Raw genomic sequence first — 26,567 nt, 5'->3', positions numbered from 1 at the left:
AAAGAACTTATCTTGGAAGCTACTAGGCTTTACATACCAACTAAGAAATGTTGTTCAAGGTTTAGGCCAAAATGGATGTCAGATGAACTAATGAGGTATATGGCAGAGAAGAAAAATGCATGGGATACTTACAAATTAACACATGACACAAGTTGATATGCAACCAAGTTACAAAGGAGGTTAGGCAGGGAAAGGCAGATTACGAGAAATCCTTGGCAAGGGATGCAAAGAAAAACAGCAAAGAGTTTTTACTTATGTAAACTCTAGAAGGAAGGGGATGAATCAGATTGGTCCACTTGATATTGATGGGACAACTGTTGATGATCCTGCTCAGGTAGCTAGCAAACTAAATGAATATTTTGCATCGACATTCACACACATGAGGAGTTATTCAGCAAGGGGAATGCCAGAGGTGTATCAACTCTAGCAGTAAGCTACAGAATCTTGAAATAACTGGGAGTAAAGTGGAGGAGAAACTGTTGAAGATAAACACAAGAAAGGCACCCGGGGTGGATGGGATCTATCCAGTTATATTAAAGGAGGCAGCAAAGGAAGTAAGCAAACCCTTAGCCATAATTATGAGAGCTTCCTTGGACTCAGGGGAGGTACCCATAGACTGGAAATGTGCAAATGTGACCCCAATTCACAAAGGAGGATCAAAGGCTGACACAAGTAATTACAGACCTGTGAGCTTAACTTCTGTTCCAGGAAAATTAATGGAGGCACAGGTTAAAGAAGCACTGCAGGATCATTTAGACAAGACTTCAGTTATAGCTCAGACACAGCATGGTTTTGTTAAGGGGAAGTCTTGCCTGACCAACTTGATTGGATACTATGATGCAGTCACAAAAGAACTGGATGCAGGGAATAACTTTGATATTATATACTTGGATCTTAGAAAGGCTTTTGATACTGTTGCACATGGAAGACTGCTACACAAATTGGAGCAGTGTGACATTGGAGGCAAATTGCTGCTATGGATAAAGGGGTGGTTGAGGGGGAGAAGACAGAGTGGTAATCAATGGATACTGCTCATCGTGGACTAATGTTATTAGTGGAGTCCCTCAGGGCTCAGTGTTGGGTCCATTATTGTTTTCTGTATTTATAAATGATATTGATGATGGTATATCAAGCTTAATGTCCAAGTTTGCAGATGATACAAAGGTTGGCAGGGTTGTCAAGGACACTACTGACACTATGCTGCTGCAAAAGGATCTGGAAAGGTTGAGCAGATGTGCTGAGAGGTGGCAAATGAAGTTTAACATTGACAAATGTAAAGTACTACACATGGGAAACAGCAACCCCAGAGCAACATATCAACTCTGTGGTACTACACTGACAGTGGTAGAGAATGAAAGGGACTTGGGGGTGGTTGTGCAAGCAGATATGAAGTTCTCTGAGCAGTGCAGATGGGCTGCAAGAGTAGCTCATGGAGTATTGTCAATGATATACAGGAATTTTTCCAGCAGGGATAAGGAGGTGATTATTCCATTGTATAAGGCAATGGTCGGGCCACACCTAGAGTACTGTATACAGGTCTGGAGGCCTCATTTCAAGAAGGATGTAGAGCTGCTGGAACGAGTACAGAGAAGGGCAACAAGATTAGTGAATGGAACAAAGGGGTGCTCTTAGGAAGAAAGGCTTAAGTTTTGCAAATTACAGTGTCTGGAGACTAGGCACCAGCGAGGTGATCTGATAGAGGTGTATAAAAGCCTTGAATGGTTTAAGCATGCTCAATGCTGATGGGATTCTTCCTCTAGCTCAGAATAATCACCTGAGAGGGCATACATTCAAATTGAGGAAAGACAGACGTAGGATAGACGTGCGGAAATTTGCCTTTAGCCAGCGGGTGGTTGGTTTTTGGAACAGACTTCCATCCCTTGTGGTGGAGGTTGATAGCCTAAATAAGTTTAAGGCTCAGCTGGACAGGTATTTTGAACGAACAGAGGGGTGAAGTGGAAGTGGGTTTTTTTGGCTGATGCTGCATAAGCTTGCTTCCTTGCATCAAATGCCTCTACTAATGCTAATGTTGATGGAATCAATAATCTCACTCAGACAACAGACATAAGGAAGCAAAAATTTAAACCGAAGGAGTTTGGGTTCAGGATATATGCATGAAAATTTTTCATGCCAGAGGGCAGTGAGAGTAAATTTAAGGAAGAACTAGATAAATTATTAGAGGGGATGCACAGGATGTGGGAAGAGTTGTATTTTATTTATTTATTATTATTTTTTTTTGCTGATGCTGTATAAGCCTGATTCTTTGCATCATTTATTAATACTAACAATAATGAAAGATCAGCATAATATGCATACTGACATTTGAAAAAATTATGTGGAAAATTAATTTTTGTAAGCATTTTCTTTAACCATATCTGCCAACTTTTGACTTTTGAAAACTGTAGTTCAGCCAAATTTAAGGAGAAAAATTATATAATTTGTTTTGCCAAAACAAAAAAAAAAAAAAAAAAAAACACAAAAAACCCATATGTATATACAGGGTATATTTAAATTGGTGTCAAATATTCTAGGAGCACATTCCCATCGACCAACCATTAAAAAAAAGTTCATATTAACATGGGTCTAGAAACACTTAGTTTCTGAGGTAGGAGGAATTTTACTGTTTAACAATATCAAACAATTAATAAGCAATCCGACAGAACAATTAATGCAATCAAACAAGACAGAAACAAACAAAAACAAAGTAAACAAAAGACAGAACATTCTGTTACAAATTGTTCAAAATGGTTTCCTCCTGCTTCGATGCATCCTCTGGGCCTGCGTTCCATACTTTGAATACACCTGGAGTGTTACGTATTTGCTCACATCCATTTACAATATGCTCTCTTAAAACATCAACATCAGGCACAGGAGTTACGTAAACAATGGACTTTAATGTCCCCAGAGATAAAAATCCATTGGGTTCAAATCTGTGATTGGTCACAGGCCATTCCCTGTAACCAATCCATCTTTGAGGAAAATGGCCACCCAAATGCTGATGAACTCTCTCACGGAGTGCCATTGTGCACGAACCACATTTGTCGGACGATGTCCAGAAGTACATCATCCATTAAATGGTGCAATTCATTTTCAAGAAACTGCAGATAAATGTCTCCTGTCAGACGCAGAGGTAAGAAATAGGAGACTATCAAATGATCATGCATGATTCCAGCCCAAACATATGTTGATGTTTGTCCTGTCACGCTGCATGAAGGTTGTCATCACTTCAGATGTGGTTGTTATGGTAGATTTAAGACCCCATCACATGTAAAACCAGCCTCATCAGTGAACAAGATAAATGCCAAGAAATTCAGGACCACAGCACACTTTTGTTGAATGCATTGGCACAATGTTCTTCGTGGCAGAAAGTCTGCCTCAGTAAGTCCTTGCACCCGTTGAAGGTGATGTGATGGGATACAGAAGGTGTTAATGGAGAATATTCCAAATAGTCGTATGACTAACTCCTTCCTTTACTGCAATTCTTCTTGTACTATCTGATGGATCTTACTTTGTCCATATTATGAAGGACTCGTTCCTCAAGGTCAGCATTTCGTACCTCTCTTGGTCTTCCAGTGTCAAAAGATCTTCTTTCAAATGAGCCTGTCTCTTGCAAATGTTGGTGGAGTTGCATGAATATTCTTGGACAAGGTAAATGCCTGTCGGGGTACCTTTATGAATAAAGTTCATGTGCTCTTAATGCATTCCCATCTGCAGGACCATAAGTGTAGTGCATCTCTGCCATTTCATTAACTGAATACATTTTCTTTATGATTTCTTTAATCTGAAGTAATCTACAGTATCTTTCACAACTAACGTTTGTAAACAACAAAGCAAAAGCCAATCAGCAAAACGAAACATTACTACCCATTGCAGAGTCTCTACTAGTATCGTGTTTACACGACTTGATAGAGGTATCGAGAAGTGCGGGGAAGAAACTAAGCATTTCTAGACCCATGTTTATATGAACTTTTTTTAATGTTTGGTCGATGGGAATATGCCCCCTAGAATCATCATCATCAGCCATTTTCAATCCACTGCATGAATGCCTCTCCAGCAACTTTCCAGTTTCTTCTGTTTTGTGCAATGGCCATCCATTTACTACCCACAAACTCATGAATTTCATCTATCCATCTCCACCATTGTCTTCCAGGTTTTCTTCTGGGTCCTCTTGGGTTCCCTTCTGTTATTTTCTTAGTCCATCTGTCATCATGTCTTCAAGCTATGTGTCCTGCCCAAGACCATTTTACTTCTTTAGTTTTGATAAGAATGTCCTTTACTTGAGTTTGCTGCCTAATCCATGTGTTTCTCTTCTTATCAAACAATCTGATTCCCAATATAATTTGTTCCATTCTTCGCTGTGTAGTTCTCAGCTTTTCTTCCATAAGTCATATGGGTTCATTGGTTCATTATTTTATGTTTCAGACAAACTGGGATATTGCTCTTCAGTATGTGACTATATTCCCTGAATGCTATCCATCCAAAATTTATTCTTGTCTTGACTTCCAGCCCTTTATCATTATTACAGCTAATAACTTGTCCCAGACAAGTATATGACTCTTAATGCATTCCCATCTTAATACCCCTAGAATACTTAATGCCAATTTAAATACACCCTATATATATATATATTTTTTTTTTTTTGGCAAAACAGGCAAAAAAAAAAAAAATCAAACAAAGCACTAGGTTTATTGCAAAAGAGCATGAGTTTGTCACAAACCTGTGCTCTATAAATCCAACTCAATGACAAAATACACCAAACAGGCAAAAAAAAAAAAAAATCAAACAAAGCACTAGGTTTATTGCAAAAGAGCATGAGTTTGTCACAAACCTGTGCTCTATAAATCCAACTCAATGACAAAATACACCAATTTATATTAAAATATAGCTACAGGACTGTTTAATAGTATAGTATGTTTTCAAACATTAACCTACCTAGGATTTTTTTTTGTTTTGTTTGTACTGTCTGTTTGACACCAATGGATCATGAAATCTTTGAGAAAGTATTGCAGACTTTGCACCTCTTCAGAAATGTTGAGTCAAAGTTTTGTTTACAACGATGGCACTACTACTGACTAGAGTTGGCTGTTAGTGCATTTCCAATTCCTCAAAGTCCCGCCCCCCCGATTAAATATTCTCTGATACTCAGCATTACTATAAGGAATTATCAAAACAGCAAAGAATGACTTGGAATAACTTTTTATATCTTATGCTTCCTTGCATGCTTTTCAGTTTTTCAACCAAGAATCACAGTACATCAGTTCTTTCTTCGTTCATAATGACTTCATCCACTGGTTTTGGCACCGAGAGATACCAGAATTTTTCTACGAAAATTTTTTTCAAATTTGAAAAATGAATGCACTGCTAATGATGAAATTTCTGCTATCTCAGAATTTATAACAATATTTTTAATGGGAACTTGTATGTCATGTAGTTACATAGTATGAAACAGAGCTGTAATACTCAATATGTTCTACGTTGATAATAATATTAGTAAATTAATAAGAGGAGTTTACCTCAATATAGTACGTGGAACACTTCCATATGATACCCTCCAGGATTTGAATTTTAATTGTTTTAAATTGATTTTGAATTGTGTTAAATTGATTATTTAATTATTTATATTTTACTTTAATTATTTAATTATTTATATTTTACTTTAATTATTTAATTATTTATATTTTACTTTAATGTACCGGTAAGTTGTAGATTTTTTCGTTTTTTCCGTTTTAATTTCTGGAGGGTATCATACGGAAGTGTTCCACGTACTATATTGAGGTCAACTCCTCTTATTAATTTACTAATGTCATGTAGTTACACAACCCTAATGTACTTCCTCACTAAGCAAAAAGAAAATCTCTTATTTTAGACTCTCCACAACCTTGGCAATAGAAATGCCTACGGGCAAGTCAGAATCATTATTCTGGTTTAGTATGCTATGGTAATTAACTTCCAAAATGGAGAAAGAATTAAAACTGTTGGTATAATAAATTTGAGCACAACATTTTTCAACATACCTAGGAGTAATGGTCTCAGTATATATGGATGTGAGGTATGCTGGGATTTTCAAATGTCGGAATAACATTAAAAAAAAAAAAAAAAGCAAGCAAACTGCTTGATTTAAACCAGAAGAGAGTAAAACGAACACACTTTATGGATAAGTGAATTATTAGCAAGCCTGGAATTATTAGCTTGCTTGGCTCGTTTAGGACTTCTTGCACCATAAATTCATTAATTTGTCTTCTTTCAAACTTCTTTTGGACATAAATTGTATTTGGATATGAGTCAGTGGCACTCACTAGTAATTACCTGTTATATTTTTAAATTTGGTAACTCTTTAGCCATTGAAAATGGTCCAATTTTCAAAGCCATCACTACTACTTCTTTCCCCATCCACGCAATTTCACTAAAAATGCCTGCTGGTTTTCTTCTTCCACAACTGTATTTTTTTGCTATTTCATTATTAGGAAACATATTTTTGTACAATGTGTCTGCATGATCAGCACAAGCACAATCCAGATAAATATTATGTTCTTTTAAAAAAACTGCAAATTAGTATTCAGCATATGATATCATCACTATGGAATGCTTCACTATTTTTTCATTTCTTTCTATGCAGTGTATTTATGCTCATTTGTTTGCAAAATAATGCACTTCCTGATGTTTGAAATTGAAATATCATATCTACATTTAGTACACAAGCAAAACATGTTACTTTTTTCAGGTTTTACAATACATGAAAATCTTGTACATCTTTTCTGAAATTTTTCAATTATATTTTTCTTTGGTATCTTAATGAAAGCAATTGTTAATTAGCTTTGCACCACATAATTATGATGAAATGATCACACATTATAGAGAGCAATACTATTATATTATCCTGCTTTTCTATTTTTCTCACAGTGAAAAATAAAAATAAAACAATAGACTAGCACACCCTATGGTCAATTTGTTAACAAAAATAAGCTGAAATTGAAAATTTTTTTAAACTTAATTCTACTCCCCTCCCACACACCCCAAAACAGAAAAGATGAATTATGACTGAGTTTTTGCAATAAAGATGGAAAAACTCTGTCACCAACTATAATAAAATGGCGAGAAGAGGTCAAATAGAGTAAAAAAACTGATTCTCTATTGTAAATCTAGAAACTTGGCATGATTTACAGTTACATCATGGAATTTATCTATCTTCATAATTTCTCTTTTGTGTATAATCTGAATCTTTCAGCTAAATGCATTTAATTTTATAAACAAAATGAATGGGCTGCAAGATTTCATTTGCGGAACAAAATCAATTTGTGCACAAACTCTTAGTTCACATTAAACATAAGCACTATTAGTAGATTTAAACCTCTAAGAGATATTCTAAGGTGTTAATTTCACATTAACAGAGCTAATTAGAATCAAATGCTTACCTTAAAACTGTTTATATGATAAATTTTTGAACTAGAATCCATAAGGCAGAGTGACTTTCAAGAATCAGGCAGAGTTGCTCACTCTTGGATACTCATATTAGCACTAAACTACTAGCAAAAGGAGTTTTCTTAAAAGCATGTATGCTCTAACACAGTCAAATGTTTTTGAAATATCAAAAGCACACTTTTCCAATGAACTTGTGCACAGATAAATAAGATCGTTTTTAGATATGCAAAATTTCACTGTTAATGGATTTCTCCATTACTTTAGAAAGAGGTAAAACAAGGCAAAGATTTCTCTTCTTTTAAAAATACACCAAATATGGCATATTTCTTTGCAACAGAAAAATCACCTGCTAAACAAGAGTTAGGTATATTATATATATATAAAACATTTTATATATTTAATATTTATATAAATTTTATATATATAAAAAAAAATATAAAATTTATATACAGTCAGTTCTGCTATAATGTGCATTTTTGCAACACGAATTTGCTCCAACGCAACTGATAATTAAGGAACAATACGAGCATAACACGATTTTCACGTTGGCTTATGCGCAATTTCGTCTGTGAGTAACACCAAGTGAATGCAAAAACAGGAATTAAGCTGAACATAGCAACCTACACAGCTTAAAAATATCAACCATGTGACAGCTATATTTCCCATTTACTCTAGTTGTATTGGTCAGAAAGACACCACTGTCATTCGCTGCCTTCACAAGACAACACGTGATATTATAGGCAGACACGTTTTCAGGAGCTCACATTTTTCTGTTCGAGAAGAAATTTCGTGAGGAGTGTAGCGTGAGCAGAGGAGCACATTTCTGGAGGTCGCTACCATAAAACAATTTGCAGTTTTCAGTTAATTGGGCTTTTCAGTTAGTGAATCTAATCATAAATGGATAGTAAACTCGATCTTACTGCATTTGCGATAATACTGATAGCTGAAATTCTGTGGGTTTTTATGTTATTATGGTGAATTATAGTGTCCCCTTCCATGAAATCTTCAATCATATAAAAACATAAATAAATTTTCAGAATCATCTCTTCATTCCTATTTTTCAAGCTTCGTAAACTTGTCTCGCTCATTCAATTTGTGAGTCCTGTGTTCATCATTATTGATTGCTTATCTTTTTTACTGTTTTAAATTTTACAATAAAAAAAAAGTAAGTGAACAGAAATATCAATCAAACAAACTTCATATCTTGTCAAGGTAAGGTGCTATATTTACTATAATATTTATTTATTAGAAATTTAAAATGTTTAAACCTGTGTTAGCAATTTATTGGGTTTATAATTTTTTTTTAGTGTTTTACTTACCAGACATTTTTTTGAGTGCTCTGTCCTACCCCTATTTTTCTAATAAGCCCTGTTGTTTTTAATGCACGAAATACCATAACACAGATTTTTAGGAACACATGTATCATGTTATAGCAGAATTGACTGTATATATATAAAAAAAAAGATAATAACAACACAGGCTTTAAGATCTGGTATAAAAATCCTATTCAGAACCAGCTAAGACATCGATATCAAAATTATTCAAGGTTTTCTCCTTCCAACTTACTCTTACAACTGAAATCAGTAAGAACCAGCTAAGTCGTCGATATCAAAATTATTCAAGGTTTTCTCCTTCCAACTTACTCTTACAACTGAAATCGGTATTTCAAAAAAGTACTTGAAAAAATAATTTCCATACAATTCTATCTGAAAAATAATACATTTTAATAATTTCTCAAATGACAATGGCACCAAGATCATTATAGCATAAGTAAAATAATGTGCCACATTAAGTAAAAAAATTATTTAAATTTTAGTTTTATCTACTGAATAATTTAAATATTGGAAATATTTTAGGCTAAATTGTGATTGACAGATTGAGAAAGGGGAAGAAATTAAAATTTAATTTAATGTGAAAAAAATAATCTTTAAATACCCATATAATCTTATATTTAGATAAATTATGGAAGTTATATATTCATTAAAAAAAGTAAACCAGCCACAGAGAAGAAAACTTAATTTACCATTTTTATTTGTGTGCTTTCTTGAAGTTGCTGAATTGTAAAACTATCCCCGGTGTTATACTGAAGAAGAACAGCCATTTGGAAAGTTGATGCCTAAGAAAAAAAAACCAAGGTAAATGAGCAGAATTAAAAAAAAACCAAAAAACCCTACACTCAAATAATAAAGTTCTTGTTGCACTGTCATTTTTGGTGTTTAGAAATATAAGCATTACAGAAAAATTATCCCTGAACTGTTATGAATCAAGCACATTTTTGAAAAATAGTAATCATACAAGAGTTTAAATGGCAAAATGAAAAGCACCATAAAACAAGAAAAACAAAAATATCATATTCATAATGGAAATATTTTAAAAAACTTTTATAGCCCATGTTATTCAAAGCTGACCAGTTTTCATATCCAACGTTCAGAGGCTTACAATGCAGCTATGAAAAGATATTTTCTGAGTGCCAATACAAAAGGGAAGAATTAGTAAAGCCAACAAATTTAAAACCTTTGAAATAGCAAGTAAAGTGCAGTGCCTATATTATGTATCTTCATGCTTGCACATGCTAGGACCTGCCTGCTAAAAATATGGGGAGGGGACTCAAAGTTATCAACTTCACAATAATAAAGAAACAAAATAGCATTAAAATATTTACCCAATATATCCTCTTGAATTCAATACATGTTTTCTGTTTTGCAGAAAACCAAAAAATACATGGGGAGGAAAAAGTTGTTTTGGTCTCTGAAAAATCCATGCATCCAAATATAGCTTTACTGAGATGGTCATCATTTTAAAATCAATGCCCATGCAGGTGTTTCTTAAGATTTCCAAAGAGAATATAATCACTGGGAACTAGATCTGAACTGTAAGGCAGATGGTTTAACTCCAAGAATCTGCAATCTCTCTGAGTTTCGACTGCTTTATCAGACTTGTGTATGGAAACAATGGCAAGAAGAAACAGAACAATGTGTCAATTTGTTTCTCTATTCCTTTACAGTTGCTCTTAAATTTTCGAGAATGGAGCAGAGGGAATAATGAGAAAATCTGCAAGTGATATGAATATTGGGATCAGCAACAAGCAGCACTCTTGAAGAATAATCTAATTAGACTTAAAGGAGGTGAGAAAAGTGGCAGCTGTGTTTCAGTACAGCAAAATGCAATTCCTACATTTGGGGATTAGCAATCTCAACTGAAATCCATCTGATATCCCTTGGGGACGAATTAAAAACAGTGAAGGAAGAAAGCAATGTGGGAATTATAATACAGGTGGACATCAAGTTCTCTGAGCAGTATAAACAGCAAGAAAGAAATGCAGTAAGAAAGACCCATGCTCTTCTCTCAAACCCCTTCTTAAAGATAGGGAGTCATAATCCCATTGTACAAGGCAATTTTAAGACCACACTTAGAATACCATTGTCCAAACATGGGTAGCTTGCTTCATGAGATCTGACAAAAGGCACCTGCATGAGGAAAGACTAAAATATGTGGGCAACAGCAATGAGTCTGCCAACCAGGCACCTTACAGCATACCTACCTGACTGAAGTCTCTACTGAAATTTCTTTTAGCCTGTGAGTTGTTAATTACTGAAAAATGTTACTTCTGTGGGCAATTAAGGCTGACAGCTTGGGGAAATTCAAAAACTGGACTGGGTTGATTATCTATGTAAGGAAAGAAACACATAGGTTGTGCTGTTTATTCTTTTTTGTGTGTATGTATATATTTATTTTTTGGCTAATGCAGAAAAAAATAAGCTCTGGGAACTCAACCTTCTATCAGGTAGGTCTATTTTTAGTATTTTGGACAGCCGTGACCCATGTTGTTTCTCTTGTATGAGCTCTCTTGTTTTGATTCCAGTGGCAAATCTGTTTCATTACCAGTTAGAATTCTCAAAAGAAACCCTTGTGGATCTGCATCATGCATGTGGAAATTTTCCACACAAGTATCAGCCCTGCACTGTTTCTGAAGAGGTCTGAGTATCTTTGGGTGTCCAGTGAGAACCCACCTTTGACCTGGCCAAGTGTTCTTGGAGGATGGTTAGTACTAACCCATCAGAAATATTACATTTGCTGAAAATCATGGACACTTTAATGTCTATCTGCATAAGCAAGACTTCAAATTTTTGGCAAATAAGTCATTTCTTGGTCATCCGAGTTGGTATCATCTTCTATGGATTCTCAATCCCATTTAAATTAATTAAACTAAAATTTTATCTGGTAGCAGCTTCACCATACATGGCTTTCGCAAATAACTTTTGGTCGATTTCCTTCTTTTGTCAAAAATGTGTGATGGCTTGATGTCCCAATTTCACGACATTTATGCTTTCTTTTGGGATGGCTCCTTTAAATCTCTTCTCTACTTCACTCTACTGAGCTAAAGCAGTACAAAGACGATACAGATATTTGCGAGTTTATGATAAAACTACATTTTTTTTAAGATATCAAACATATTTATAGTCAAGGGAATGTCCCACATACATAGTTGATGATTGGTTCAGATGTGTGCTCAATGTTTGTAGAGATGGAAAAGGTAGCTCTGTGTATACTTTGGAATGAGCTACTTTTACAATGAAAATTCCAGCAAACTCAACTTAATGTTTACAATAAGTAAACATTAAGTTGAGGTTTATACAAAATGAGTTTTACTGACTGTTCCCAGGTGTATACAAAATGAGGTTTGCTGACTGTTCAATTGCTATATAAAACTAGCTCCACCAAAGAGCTCACGTCAGTGTGATTTAAGTGAATTCTCCACACACAGGGTTATTCATTTATTGCACAACCCACTAGTCAACAGTATGAACTGAAGTGACTATGGCAATAAGCACACAATGTTTTCAGATGTGGAATGAGATATTTTTAGACTGCTCACAGAAGTTTGCTGGTATTTTTGTGCCGAAGTAACTAATCAGTAAGTTGTTTGCAAACTGTGGTATTCTAATGGTTGGTTTACTGAATGAAAAGGTGGAGCTTCCAGGAAGAAAAAATACAAACAGTATATTTATTAGTGTGGTGCAAAACATGAGTTTTTCATTGGTAGAATGTGTTTATTTTGGAACATTACTTGGACCCAAATAATTTTGAAATGTCAAGGTGCATTCAGTAATAAATATCCAACACATTAAAAGAGTGAACACGTCTATACAAGTATGGAATTTAATTAAAACTATTACAAAATGTAAATTTTGTAAAAGTTTTAACTAAATTCCATATTATTTTTAATAATATTTTGCTGCATTGCAAACTGGGTTGCATTTTAATTAGGTAATCCCATATAGCAATACCTCTCAGGCCTGTTCAACATTTTACAGCATCTGATGAAAATTTCAAATAGAAACAACATGAAAATATACTCTTCTTGCACCATATAAATTAAATCAATAAAAATTAAAACAGTCAACAGTTGTCTCTTTAACCCAAGAGAGTAACCAAAACAAAAAGGACTAATCAGCATGCAACGTGATGTGGAATATTTAGCTGTTCTTGTACAGAGTATGTACCATTTGGAAATTATCAATGTTTGCAAGCCCAATATTCCAATGATTCATGATAAATGTACTAATTTTTTTTTACATTACAGCACATGCTTTATTTTGAAAAGTAACAATGAAATAATGGGAATATGTGAGGCGAAAAAAAAAAAAAAAAAAGAAAAAAGTTTAGTTTCACTGATGTACTGTTTAATAAGGAGGGAAGAAAGACTGATACAGCTGGATGAGTTGTGAGCCAGAATACTATGTACTGGTCTATGGTGACTTTTTTCACCTAATTAATTTAGATAGCATCAGTTTGCAAGTGATATTCAGGTGATAACATGCAAAGAAGGCTGTTCATAAGAAAAATAAAATAATTACAATAAAACATACAATGTGACATACTGCAATTGTTTTTGTATTTCAACCATGAAGAATTTGTTACTATTTCATGTTTATAATATTTATCACATACACAGGCAAAATTAACAGAAATTCATCAATTATTTTCACTGAAATATGTTAATTTCAAAGTAAATATTGGCTTAATTTGTTGAGTCAAAGCAATGGTGAAGTTTCATGCAATTATTGTCTCCACAAAATTAAATTTGACAGAGATTAAATATTTCATGTTTGCATTCTTATGTTTTTAGAGAAATGTTAACATTTCTCTCAAAATTTAAGTATAATTAACAAACTTTTTAAAACTGGGTATTTTTAGAGGCATATATGAAGAACTGAAATCAATAAGCATTGCTATTTACTGGTAAAATATGAACTATTAATGCACTAAAAGCAAAGTTCAAAACACTAAATAGTTTTTTAAAATATTAAAGTTAAAATCTTGGGTCTCTCAGGGGACTAATATCACTCGTGTACAAAAAGGGACAATACTACTTCCAGGTTAACACTCATCTTCCTATTTTCTCCATTCTCATATAAGTTCCTCAGCTAGCAAAAGACCAAAATGTTATTGTTGTAATACTTTTGGGATATCTAACATAATTTACTACTCCCCCCCCCCTCCTTAACACAGAAACGATAACCATTTAATAGCTGCTCTGAAGTAAGAGTATATAACAAACTGGATAATTTTAAAATTAAATCATACTAACCTGCAGAGTATATCTATTCTTGAAACAATTGGTAACAAGTTCACCTTTTGACATATTATAGAGCCAATGCAGCTTTCTTCCACTATGCTGACTACTGTAAAAGGTTGTGAACCTCTGTACACTACGTTCCAACTAATAATAATAATAAAAAAAAAATTAAGTTACACATTACGAATAAAAAATTATGAATTCAGTTTTCATATATTTAAAAATTATCCTTAAAAATGTTTTGATCATCTCCAAATGAAATTTTCAGTTAATGGTCCAAGCAAGGCTAATAACATGTGTCCTCTTTGTTGGGACGAAGATGCCTTTTATAATTGACACCAGTGTCACATTACCACCTTAAATATTTACCATTATTATATAAAACTTATATGCAAGCCACTGCCAAATCAACAAAGATTTAGATTAGATGGCAATTAAAATTTACTGTGGTGCTACTATAGTATCCTTGCAACTGGAACTGGTGTTGAAATAATTAAAGGACATATACATGTTGTTTATTTTATCATGGAACAAAGTTGTACATTAAGAAACAAATTCCACAGTATGCACTCAATATTTTCCCACATACTCATTCTATTTGTCTCACTTTAAAATTGAAGTTAAAGGTGGCAACTCTCAGCCCCCTGAGCAGCATGCAAGTATATATATAGTGAAGATTATATCAACACAGTATCAACAAATCACTCACTCACTCACTCACTCACTCACACACACACACACACACACACACACACACACACACCTTGAAATTCTATAGGAACATTTTTGTCCATATAAAGCAAATTAAAAGCATTTGGCATGTACCTAACTTTTCAATTTTTACAAACTTCAAAATTCTTTGAAAAAATTATTCCCTCGTGGCCGTGTGTGTGCACTGTCCAGTTCCTCACAAAAAGGGATTAATTGTGTTCGCAAGTACAGTCAGTCCTAGTAAAACGTGTTTACACTACACCAATTCGATCACACACGATCTATAAATAGGGGAACAATATAGTGTATAACATGAACTGAATTTGCTTATGCACGATTTGCCTTTGTGTTTACAAGAAATGGCAGTCGAACGCGGAATCATCCCATCTGAACGTATATAAGTGAAGGGGAAACACATTTCACCATAATAACGTAAAAACCCACAAAATTCCAGCTATTGGCATTATCGCAAATGCAATTAGATCGAGTTTACTACCAGTTTATAACAGATTCCACTAGCAGGAACGCAACTGGAAACTGTTTTTATTGTTTTATGGTAGTAACCCCAAGAAATGTGCTTTAGCAAAACGTGAGCTAGTGAGGTGTCAATAGTGTCTCTGCCTTTACGGTGTTGTTTATTCAGTTGCTACATTTGCGCAGCTTTGTTTATGTGTAACAAGTGTGCCTCCTCATTTTGTAATTGTGCTTTATTCCCTAAAAATGAGTAAAATACTTAAAAGGTGTGTAAAGGAAGTGTCCTGGTGAAGACACTACAGATTCAGAGAGAAAAAGAAAAGGAATATCGATAGACAGAGGCGGACTGGGTCAAAAATTCTTATCCAGGAAAATTTGTAGCAGCCTCTAGCGTTTATGGCCAAAATCATGCTGGGCTCTGGCCCACTGGGGTTTCCCTGGCAAGGCTTATGGCCAGACTGCCTCTATCGATATGAAAGACCATGTGATACTGTACGTGCTACGGGCTTAAATGAGGCAATGCCAAGAATTAGAAAGAATGCAGAGAAAATAAAAACAACTTCCATAGCAGGAACAACTCAAAGTGTAAAAAAATCCAATAGATAAAGACACAAAGAATTGGAAGAGACGGAATGGCTGTCATCTGTTTGGATAGAAAATCAAACAAAGAACAAGTTTGCTTACGATAGAAGCAAAAGCATTAGCAATATTTCATTACTTAATAGTCGTAATAAAATACTTACGTATTTTATTACAATTAATTATTTGGTAATGTTTTGGTTACAAATGTGTGTTCAACCTTGGATGGTTGGCACCTAACCCTATTTTTCCCATAGGGCCTGTTATTTATATTGCACGAGGGTTTCTAGGAACACAACTATCGTGCTATACGAGGACTGACTGTACTAGGTGGCTGCTTTTATATTTATGACAGTTTTTAAAATTAGTACAACTTTTAACAAGATTCAAGACAACGTGAGTGTACATAAGTAAAAAGTGAAATTCTTCAGAATTTGGACCTAGAAGCTGAACCAGAATGAAATCAAATAATAAAATGAATAATGCTCAAACTGCTTTCTGTTTTTCTGTCTTAACTGGCAGGGGAAAACATTGCCTGTCCTGTGACAGTGAGTGTGCTTAGGCCCTTTAGAAATTATTACATTATCCATGAGTTGAACTAAAGTAACTAATATCATTTGTAATTGAATAACATCACCCAATAAGTGAATCTATTATTCACACAATATTCAAAGGCTTTATTGTAACCTGTTTTGGAACTGTTTGGTTACTTCATCAGTTGACTGGTAGTAGCCTTGTTGTTTTTTAGGAGCATTAGCAACTAAGGCCATATTGCTCCGGGATATGCGGTGGTCATTCCCTGACCTATCCGCACCCTCCGTATTTGGTGGTGACGGGCTCGAACCCCGGTCTAATCAAAAAGTGTGTGCTACGCACTGCTGCTCCTTCCCACCTGGCTACGGAGGCACAAGTAGCCTTGTGCTGAGTGGTGAATGATGAAACCAAATAGTTCCGAAATGGGTCACAACAGTGACCTATTTTGGAACTATCAAGCTTTCAATAAATAGATCCACTTACTGATGTTATGTTCCCAAACTACTGAGATCTATGGACCCCTATATATATATTTCTGTGTGTGTGTTTACAGTGTGCTACTCAAACGTTCCCGAAATGTATTTATAAAATAAATTAGACTCACCTTGGGTCTTATTCGCCACCATCACCTTCAAAGGAGTTTCCTCGAGAGTGTAAACACCAATCCCAGCGCTTCTCCCATGATTTGAATGTGTTCTGAAAGTCCTTCGCCATAGTGCTTAGCATCGCCTGCGATTCGGTTTGGATATCCTCTATGCTGTCAAATCTTTGACCCTTCAGCTTGAATTTCATTCTTAGGAAAAGGAAGTCGTCGCAAGGGATTAGTCTAGTGAATAAGGGGGATGGGGATGATTGTCATATTGTTGGATACCAAAAACTGCACCACGGCGATAGATGTGTGACCCAGTGCATTGTCATAACGAAGAACCCAGTTCTTCGTGTGCCATTTCTCTGGATATTTCCTCCTGACGACTTGCCTTAACTGCCTCAGGACTTCGCAGTGGAACTTTGCGCTGACGGTCTTGGCCAGCAGGGACAAATTCCTTATGGATAATCTTGTAAATGTCCAAAAAACAGATCAGCATTAACTCTTCTACTGGGATGATTGTTGCACTTGGTTTCTGGGTCATACCCATATACCCAACTCTCGCCACCAGTGGAAACTGGTGACGAGACCGTAGAAAGAAAGTTTTGATCACGCCTGGCCTGTTCTTGAAGATCTCTGCTAACTTCCATGCGATGCTGCTTTTGGTCTTCACTTAGTAACCGTGGCACGAACTTGGCCGCAATCCTTCTCATGTTCAACTTGTCTGACAAAATCCACTGACATGTGCTGTACGATAGTCCTACAATGCGACAAATGTCATGGATGGTCCGCCTGCAGTCTTCACAGATTGCCACCCGAAATTTGTGACATTTTCCAAGGTGGTGCTCGATGGACATCCAGAGCAATTGTCGTCATCAACTGACATTCAACCTTTTTTAACTAGTTAAACAAGTAGTAGGTCTGCGTCTGGACTAAAGTATTGTCACCAAAAGCTTGTTTCAACTTCTTATGGGTTTCTGCTGTATCATTAAGAAGGAAACAAAACTTGATGCAAGCACGTTGCTCTCTCACATCAGCCATTGCAACAATTATAAACTATGCGAAACACATAGCGACCTGGAGCGTGGGGTGTTGGGGGTTTCAGGGACGGATGGCAGTCATCCTGAAATAGGTGAGTATATGGGATGTGTTAGGGTAACTAAGAATAGGAGTAGGAGCATGTATGCTTGCATGTATACCAATGCTAGAAGTATAGTAAATAAATTTGATGAATTTGAAGTGTTGGTCAAGACATCAAAGGCGGATATTGTTGGGATAGCAGAGACGTGGTGTCACACAGATACAAGGAATGCTGAACTGGAATTTGGGGAGTACAATGTGTACAGAAAGGATAGAGAGGGAGGTGGTGTTATGCTGTTAATTAAGAAAAACATAAAATCAAAAGAAGTGCATCCAGTTGATATAGATGAACAGTGCACTGTTGAGTCAGTTTGGTGTGACATAAGCACTGCGAAAGAAAAAATAAGAGTAGGAGTGTGTTATAGGCCTAATGACTCGAATGAGTACAATGAACAATTGTACAGAGAAATAGAGTGGGCTAGTAAATCGGAATGTCGTATAATGGGGGATTTTAACTTCCCAGATATTGACTGGAACTTGTGGGTTGGTCACTCACACACTAGTCAGACTTTTGTGGATTAATTGGATGATTGTTTTCTGCAGCAGCAGCATGTTCGAGAGGCAACCAGAGAAAGTAATACTCTTGATCTGGTTATCAGCAGTGATCATTCGTGTATTAAGAATTTGCAGATAAAGGAACCACTAGGTGGCAGTGATCACAGTGTACTGATGTGGGATTTACTTAAAGATTTAATTACCATCAGGGGTAAAGGAAAGGGTTTTTGCTTCCGTAAAGGTGAGTACAGTGGGATCAACTGACGATGTTACCAACAGTAAATTCTAAGTGGGAAGCGTTCAAGGAATTAATCTTGGAAGCTACTAAAAGTTTCATACCTACTAAGAAATATTGTTCAAGGTTTAGGCCTAAATGAAGGTTTAGGCCTAATGAACTAATGTTGTAATTGAGAAGAAAAATGCATGGGATGCATATAAATTATCAAGCAACTCAGAAGCCTATGGCATATATTAGCTAGTCTGTAATCAGGTGACAAAGGAGGTTAGGCAGGCGAAGGCAGATTACGAGAAATCCTTGGCAAAAGATGCTAAGAAAAATAGCAAGGATTTCTTTACTTATATAAACTCTAAAAGGAAGGGGATGAATCTGATTGGTCCACTTGACATCGATGGTTCGACTGTTGATGATCCTGCTCAGATACCAAACAAACTGAATGAGTATTTTGCTTCTAGATTCACACATGAGGAATTATTAAGGTTTGAAAATGGCAGAAGGTTATCAAATTGTAGCAGGATACTTAATGATTTTGGAATAACTGAAAGCAAAGTGGAGGAGAAATTGTTGAAGTTAAACATAAGAAAAGCACCTGGGCTGGATGGGATCTATCCAGTTATATTAAAGGAGGTGGCAAAGCAACTAAGCAAACCCTTAGCCATAATTATGAGAGCGTCCTTGGACTCAGGGGAGGTTCCCACGGACTGGAGATGTGCAAATGTATCCCCAATTCACAAAGGGGGATCGAAGGGTGCCACAAGTAATTATAGACCAGTTAGTTTAACTTCTGTTCCGGGCAAAATAATGGAGTCACTAGTTAAAGATGCATTGCAGGATCATCTAGACAAGACTGCAGCAATAATTCAGACACAGCATGGGTTTGTTAAGGGAAAGTCTTGTCTGACAAATTTGATAGGATATTATGATGTGGTTACAAAGGAACTGGATGCAAAAAATAATTTTGATATCATATATTTGAATTTCAGGAAAGCTTTTGACATTGCGCATGGAAGACTATTGTACAAATTGCAGCAGAATGGTATTAAGGGTAAGTTGCTACAATGGATAAAAGGATGGTTAAGTGGGAGAAGACAGAGGGTGGTAATCAATGGGTGCTGCTCTTCGTAGACTAATGTTTTTAGTGGGGTCCCACATGGTTCGGTGTTGGGGGGGGGTGCTCAGGTGAGTTGCAGGCTCTTACACTTGTATCAAGCATGTGTCCAACACACCGGCAGTGTATCCACAATTGGTGAGGTCAGCCTTTACTCTGGAAATCTCAGTGCGACTGGCTTCCTCTGAGCTGAAATGGCTCCAAGCTCGAAAGAGTAGAGTGCATGCAGTGTTATTTAGATGACAAGGGGCATGGGCTAACCTGTAGTTAGTGAATTGCCAGCACCACATTTTCTTTTGGTATACTGAGGTTTCCAGGTGTGGGCCCACTTGTTTCACCAAAACATACAGGAAAGGAAGGGACCCGTTCACTTTCATTTCTAAAGTGAACTGGATGAAGGGAGATAAGGAGTTGAGGTACTCCAACAGTGCAGTATCTCAACCATGGGGGGTTGATGGTTAAAATATATCATCAGCATATCTGCACCACATAGTAATTGGTACTTTTGGGTTCAGGAATATGTGTTCCTCTAACTCCTCCATTGTGATGTTAGCGATGACAGAACTGACAGGGGCACCCATAACCGTACCGTGTATCTGTCTGAACAGAAAATCGCCAAATGCGATGACTGCCTGACAAACACAGGTTAAGGGCTGCACAGATGTCTTCTGTAGGGAGTAATGTTCTATCCGATAGGCTGGGATCATTCTCTAGAAGCCATCTGGTACAAACGATGGCCTGTTGGACTGGAATGGAGGTAAAAGACAACATCGAAGGATGCCATGATCTAGACAATAGGACGCTGTGTGTTTACTGATTTTGTTCTGAATCTTAGCAGCAAGCGATTAACCTCTGAACAAACCAATGTTCTCGCCTCCGGTATGAAGTTCGCCCTTCTACTGCCAGGATCGCTAATCATGCAAAATGCAATGGGAGTAGAGGCATCCTTAGCCAACCTCCCTGAAGAGACTAATACAGTCTGTCCTCATATAGCACGATAGTTGTGTTCCTAGAAACTCTCGTGCAATGCAAAATCGTGCAATATAAACAACAGGCCCTATGGGAAACAGTGGGGTTAGGTGCCGACCACCCAAGATTGAACACACATTTGGAACCAAAACATTACCAAACACAATAAATAATCGGGTAATTTTAATCGTTATAAAATACGTAAATATTTTATAACGATTAAAATACTTAATAAAAAATATAATATATTTTTATTATAATATAATAAATAAAAAAAAATAAATATTTTTACGAATAAAATACATATTTTATTCGTAAAAATTATTATATTAAATAAAATACTTACGTATTTTATTACGTAATAAAATATTGCTAATGCTTTTACTTCTATCGTAAGCAAACTTGTTTTTTGTTTGATTTTCTATCCAAACAGATGACAGCCATTTCATCTCTTCCAATTCTTTGTGTCTTAATCTAATGGATTTTAATTACACTTTGAGTTGTTCCCGCTATGAAAGTTGTTTTTATTTTCTTTGCATTCTTTTGTAATTCTCGGCGTTGCCTCATTTAGGTCTGTAGCACGTGCAATATCACATGGTCTTTCATTTTGCTCAAAGCGTTTCACAATTTCATATTTTTTCTCTATCGACAGAGGCGGACTGGCCATAAGCCTTACACGGGAAATCCCGGTGGGTCTGAGGCCGGTGTGATTTTGGCCATAAACCGTAGTATGATGTCACTATAAATTTTACCGGTTAAGAATTTTTGACCTAGTCCGCCTCTGTTTATCGATATTGCTTTTTTTTCTCTCTCTCTCTGAATCTGCACTGTCTTCGCCAGGACGCTTTCTTTTCACACCTTTTAAGTATTTTACTCATTTTTAGGGAATAAAGCGCAATTACAAAACGAGGAGGCACGCTTAATACACATAAACAAAGCCGCGCGCGTATAGCAACTGAATAAACAACACCGTAAAGGCCGAGATACACTATTAACACCCCCACATTTTACTAAAGCACATTTCTGGGGGTTACTACCATAAAACAATAAAAACAATTTCCAGTTTTGTTTCTGCTAGTGGAATCTGTTGTAAACTGGTAGTAAACTCCATCTAATTGCATTTACGATTATATCGATAGCTGGAATTGTGTTGGTTTTTACGTTATTATGGTGAAATGTGTTTCCCCTTCACTGATATAAAACACAAAAATACATTTTCAGAATCTTCTTCATTCCTATTGTGTTGCGTTCGGTTGGAGTGATTCCGCGTTCGACTGCCATTTCTTGTAAACACAAAGGCGAATCGTGCATAAGCGAATTCGGTTCGTGTTATATAAGATAACGTTCCCCTATTTATAAATCGTGTATGATCGAATTCGTGTAATGTAAACACGTGTTATACGAGAACCGACTGTAATGACATCTGCTTCAGAATGGCCTCTGTTCTTCAGTGTGCACAGCCTGCAAACTCTAACCTCAACTGCCGGCAACACGCTACTCTTAACTCCACCAGGAAAGACAACATCATCATCGTGGTTCCCACTGACAAGGTACATTGCATGGTTTTACTGGATCATTCAGAGTATTTGAACAAGGCCCTCGCCTTCCTACAAGATCCCAATATTTACGAGCTTGTAAATGACCCACCCATCAAAGTCTTAGGGCGACTGGATGATGATGATGATTTTAATTTTATTGGTGCAAAAACGACTGAGGTTATACTGTGCCAAAAAAATATTAAAATATGAACAAAGATAAATTCTGGTAACCTTCAAAAAGGTTACCTCGTCAAATTGTTACTTATTTATATATATATATATAAGGCAGTATAAGTTTAAAAGTAAATGATCCAATTTATACATGTGTATATATATTAATAACTTGTAAAAACTTAAAAACTGCCAACACGTGGTCGTTGTCTGATAAAATCTGACTGAGTGTATAAGGCTCAGTCGGATGAGTAAAAGCGGTAAATTATATATTGCGAGCATGGGTAAAATTAACGCAATCTATTAAAATACAGTCAGTCCTCGTATAACACATGTTTACACTACACGAATTCGATCATACACGATTTATAAATAGTGGAACGATATCTTATATAAATTCGCTTATGCACGATTCGTCTTTGTATTTACAAGAAATGGCAGTCGAACACAGAATCACCCCAACCAAACGCAGCACGATAGGAATGAAGAGAAGATTCTGAAAATGTATTTATGTTTTTTATATCAGTGAAGGGGAAACATTTCACCATAATAACGTAAAAACCAACACGATTCCAGCTATTGGTATAATCGCAAATGCAATTAGATCGAGTTTACTACCAGTTTATAACAGATTCCACTAGCAGAAACACAACTGGAAATTGTTTTTATTGTTTTATGGTAACCCCCAGAAATGTGCTTTAGTAAAATGTGGTGTTCATAGTGTGTCTCTGCCTTTACGGTTTGTTTACTCAGTTGCTACACGCGCACGCGCAGCTTTGTTTATGTGTATCAAGTGTGCCTCCTCCTTTTGTAATTGTGCTTTATTCCCTAAAAATAGTAAAATACTTAATAGGTGTGAAAAGGAAGCGTCCTGTTGAAGACACTGCAGATTCGGAGAGAAAAAGAAAAGCAATATCGATAGAGGCGGACTGGGTCAAAAATTCTTACGCGGGAAAATTTATAGTGGCCTCATACTATGGTTTATGGCCAAAATCACACCGGCCTCTGGCCCACCGGGGTTTCCCCGGTAAGGCTTATGGCCAGTTCGCCTCTGTCGATAGAGAAAAAGTATGAAGTTGTGAAACGCTTTGAGCGAAATGAAAGACCACGTGTTATTGCACATGCTACAGACTTAAATGAGGCAACACCGAGAATTACAAAGAATGCAGAGAAAATAAAAACAACTTTCATAGCAGGAACAACTCAAAGTGTAATTAAAATCCATTAGATTAAGAACAAAGAATTGGAAGAGATGGAACGGCTATCATCTGTTTGGATAGAAAATCAAACAAAAAACAAGTTTGCTTACGATAGAAGAAAAAGCATTGGCAATATTTTATTACGTAATAGTTGTAATAAAATACGTAAGTATTTTATTACAATTATTACGTAATTGTAATATTATAATATTACGTAATTGTAATACGGTTAGGTGCCAACCTTGGGTGGTCGGCACCTAACCTTATTTTTCCCATAGGGCCTGTTGTTTTTATTGCACAATTTTGCATTGCACGAGGGTTTCTAGGAACACAACTATCGCACTATACGAGAACTGACTGTATGCTTTATTGATAAAATGGTGTCGCAAGACTCGCACACAGGAGGGTCATCTGCCCTCAGCAGAAATGAATGTGCCAGATGATTGTGTCCTATGCGGAGTCGAGCAAGAACAACTTCCTCGCTCTGATTGCTGTGCAGACCAAACTGCCATGTTTCTATTACAGACTTTATCTGGTATATTTATTCGTTCTCTCTCTATGCCATAGTTCTTGCCATTATTGTTTGCCTGTAGTCTGTATACGGGATTGACACACAACGATTATTAGTGGGAGCTGCTGATTTGGCTGCAGTGTCAGCCAAATCATTTCCCCTTATCGCAATGTGGCTAGGAATCAGCAGAAACGGATATCAAACTTGTATTCATGAAGAGAATGTATCTTCTGCTGAACCCAACAGAGAACTGGATGAGAGTTGTGTCTCAAAGAAAATAAAGCCTGTAACGAAGCCCTTAAAGAATCAGAATATATTATTGACCTCTGGCATTGACAAGTTTGAATGTGATCCAAGGCTAACTCTATAGCATGCAGCTCTGCAGTGTATATGCTGGATTCAGGAAGAATCTGCTGAGATATTATAGTGTCTGGAAAGACAACAGCAGATCCTACGCTCGATTCAGACTTTGAGCCGTCTGTGTAAACGGGCAGGAAGTCTGAGTGCTCAGCTTGGTGTGCAGAATAGAGCTGCTGGTAGACAGATGGAGTCTCAGACTTTGCCCATTTCTTAAGGGAAAAGTCGCACAATGGGATATGAGCATGCCAGGGTGGAAGAGTTTCTTTTGGTGTTTGTGCAACCTTGTCTACAATGATGTTAAACTCTGAGTATCTCTTGGACACGAATACCAAAAGGTTGGTTGGCAGTCTGATGGATATTGTACAAGTTTTCCCAACGTGGCTCAAAAACGGATGTCCACGTAGGATGGTCTGGCAGGGATTTCAACTTTAAAGCATAGTTTAAAGACAACTGCTTACGTCGAAGGGATAACGGTGGTTCATTTACTTCGACGTATAAGCTCTGGACAGGAGATGTTCGAAATGCTCCAGTAGCGATACGGATAGCCTGATGGTGGACAGGGTCCAGCCATCGAAGGACACTATCTCTGGCTGAGGAGTATACCTGGGACCCATAATCTAATTTGGATCGTACAAGTGCACAATAAATACGTAGTAGGGTGCACCTGTCTGCCCCCCAACGCGTAGAGGAGAGAGAGCAAAGAATATTTAGTCCCCGCGTGCACTTTGTACGAAGTTGACGAATATGTTCTAGAAAGGTCAACTTTTTATCAAACACAAGTCCCAAGAATGTTATGTCTGACACTACTGGAATAGCATTTTGTCCAAGCCTTAATTCAGGTTCAGGATGAACATTACACTTACGACAAAAGTGTATGCAAACGGTCTTCTCCGGCAAGAACCTGAAGCCATTGGGAAGTGCCCAGGAATTAAGGCGATTGATGACTTGTTGCAGTTGTCGTTCAATAACCCTCATGTTGAATGACTGACAAAATATGCTAAAGTCATCACAACATAGAGGGCACTGTTTACAGTTGGAGGAAGTTGTTCTGTGATGGAATTTACTTTGATGGCGAAAAGCGTGACACTTAATACTGATCCTTGTGGTACTCCCTCCTCTTGGCAGAAGGGACGAGAGAGTGAGGATCCCACACGAACTTGGAAAAAACGATTGGCTAAAAAGTTTTTAATAAAAATGGGGAGATGCCCTCTAAGACCAAGGCTATGCAAATCTTTTAAGATGCCAAATCTCCAAGTTGTGTCATACGCTTTCTCCATGTCAAAGAACACTGACATCAAGTGTTCGTGTTTTAGGAAAGCATCCAGGATGGATGTTTCAAGTCTAAGGGATCAAGAGTTGATCTATTTTTTTGGAAGCCGCACTGGATGCTGGAGAGAAGATCATTTGATTCTAAATACCACATTAACTGAAAATTAACCATTCTCTCCAGGACTTTGCACAGACAGCTTGTCAGAGCTATAGGATGGTAATTAGTAGCGAGTTTAGGATCCTTTCCTGGCTTCGCAAAGGCAAGCACAAGTGCCATGCGCCAGGAATCCAGAAATTGCTCTTTTATATAGATTCTGTTATACAGAACAAGCAGGCGATCCATAGAGGTAGGTGACAGATGTTTAAGCATTTCATAATGGATGCCATCTGGTCCAACAGCACTTGCCTTGGAATGGTAGAGAGCTCTTTTTAGTTCCTGCTGAGTGAAAGGCACGTTGTAGGGAAAAAAAGCCTTTCGATGTTAAATTTAATGCCTGTTTTTCTATTTTATGTTTCAGGACCAGGAACTCTTGGGAGTAGGATGATATCCCAGAGATGTTTGAAAAAGTTTCCCCAAGAGCATTTTGCAGGCTATTGCAGTGGGCTCTGCAATAGTGCATCCATTATAGTCTAGGATCGATGAAGGGTGGGATGTATATTTTCCCTTCATTTTTCAGATTTTATAC

The 26,567-nt window shown here is 36.6% G+C and overlaps 1 protein-coding gene across 4 annotated transcripts in view; it reads right to left on the bottom strand.

Annotated features, from left to right (window-relative positions):
* Cul1 (cullin 1) overlaps positions 1-26,567 on the bottom strand; it is a 440,744-nt gene that overhangs the window by 38,515 nt on the left and 375,662 nt on the right. For all 4 annotated transcript variants that reach the window (XM_090389115.1, XM_090389118.1, XM_090389116.1 and 1 more), the window contains 2 exons: positions 14,012-14,143; positions 9,443-9,535 (listed from right to left, as the gene is read on the bottom strand). In XM_090389115.1, coding sequence (XP_090245241.1) covers positions 9,443-9,535; positions 14,012-14,143 — 225 coding nt within the window. The remainder of the gene's footprint in view (positions 1-9,442; positions 9,536-14,011; positions 14,144-26,567) is intronic.

This window comes from Mastigoproctus giganteus, chromosome 14 (assembly GCF_048544385.1).
Source record: "Mastigoproctus giganteus isolate SK-2022 chromosome 14, ASM4854438v1, whole genome shotgun sequence".
NCBI classification, from domain to species: Eukaryota; Metazoa; Arthropoda; class Arachnida; order Uropygi; family Thelyphonidae; genus Mastigoproctus; species Mastigoproctus giganteus.
This window is presented reverse-complemented; position numbering and strand designations above follow the sequence as displayed.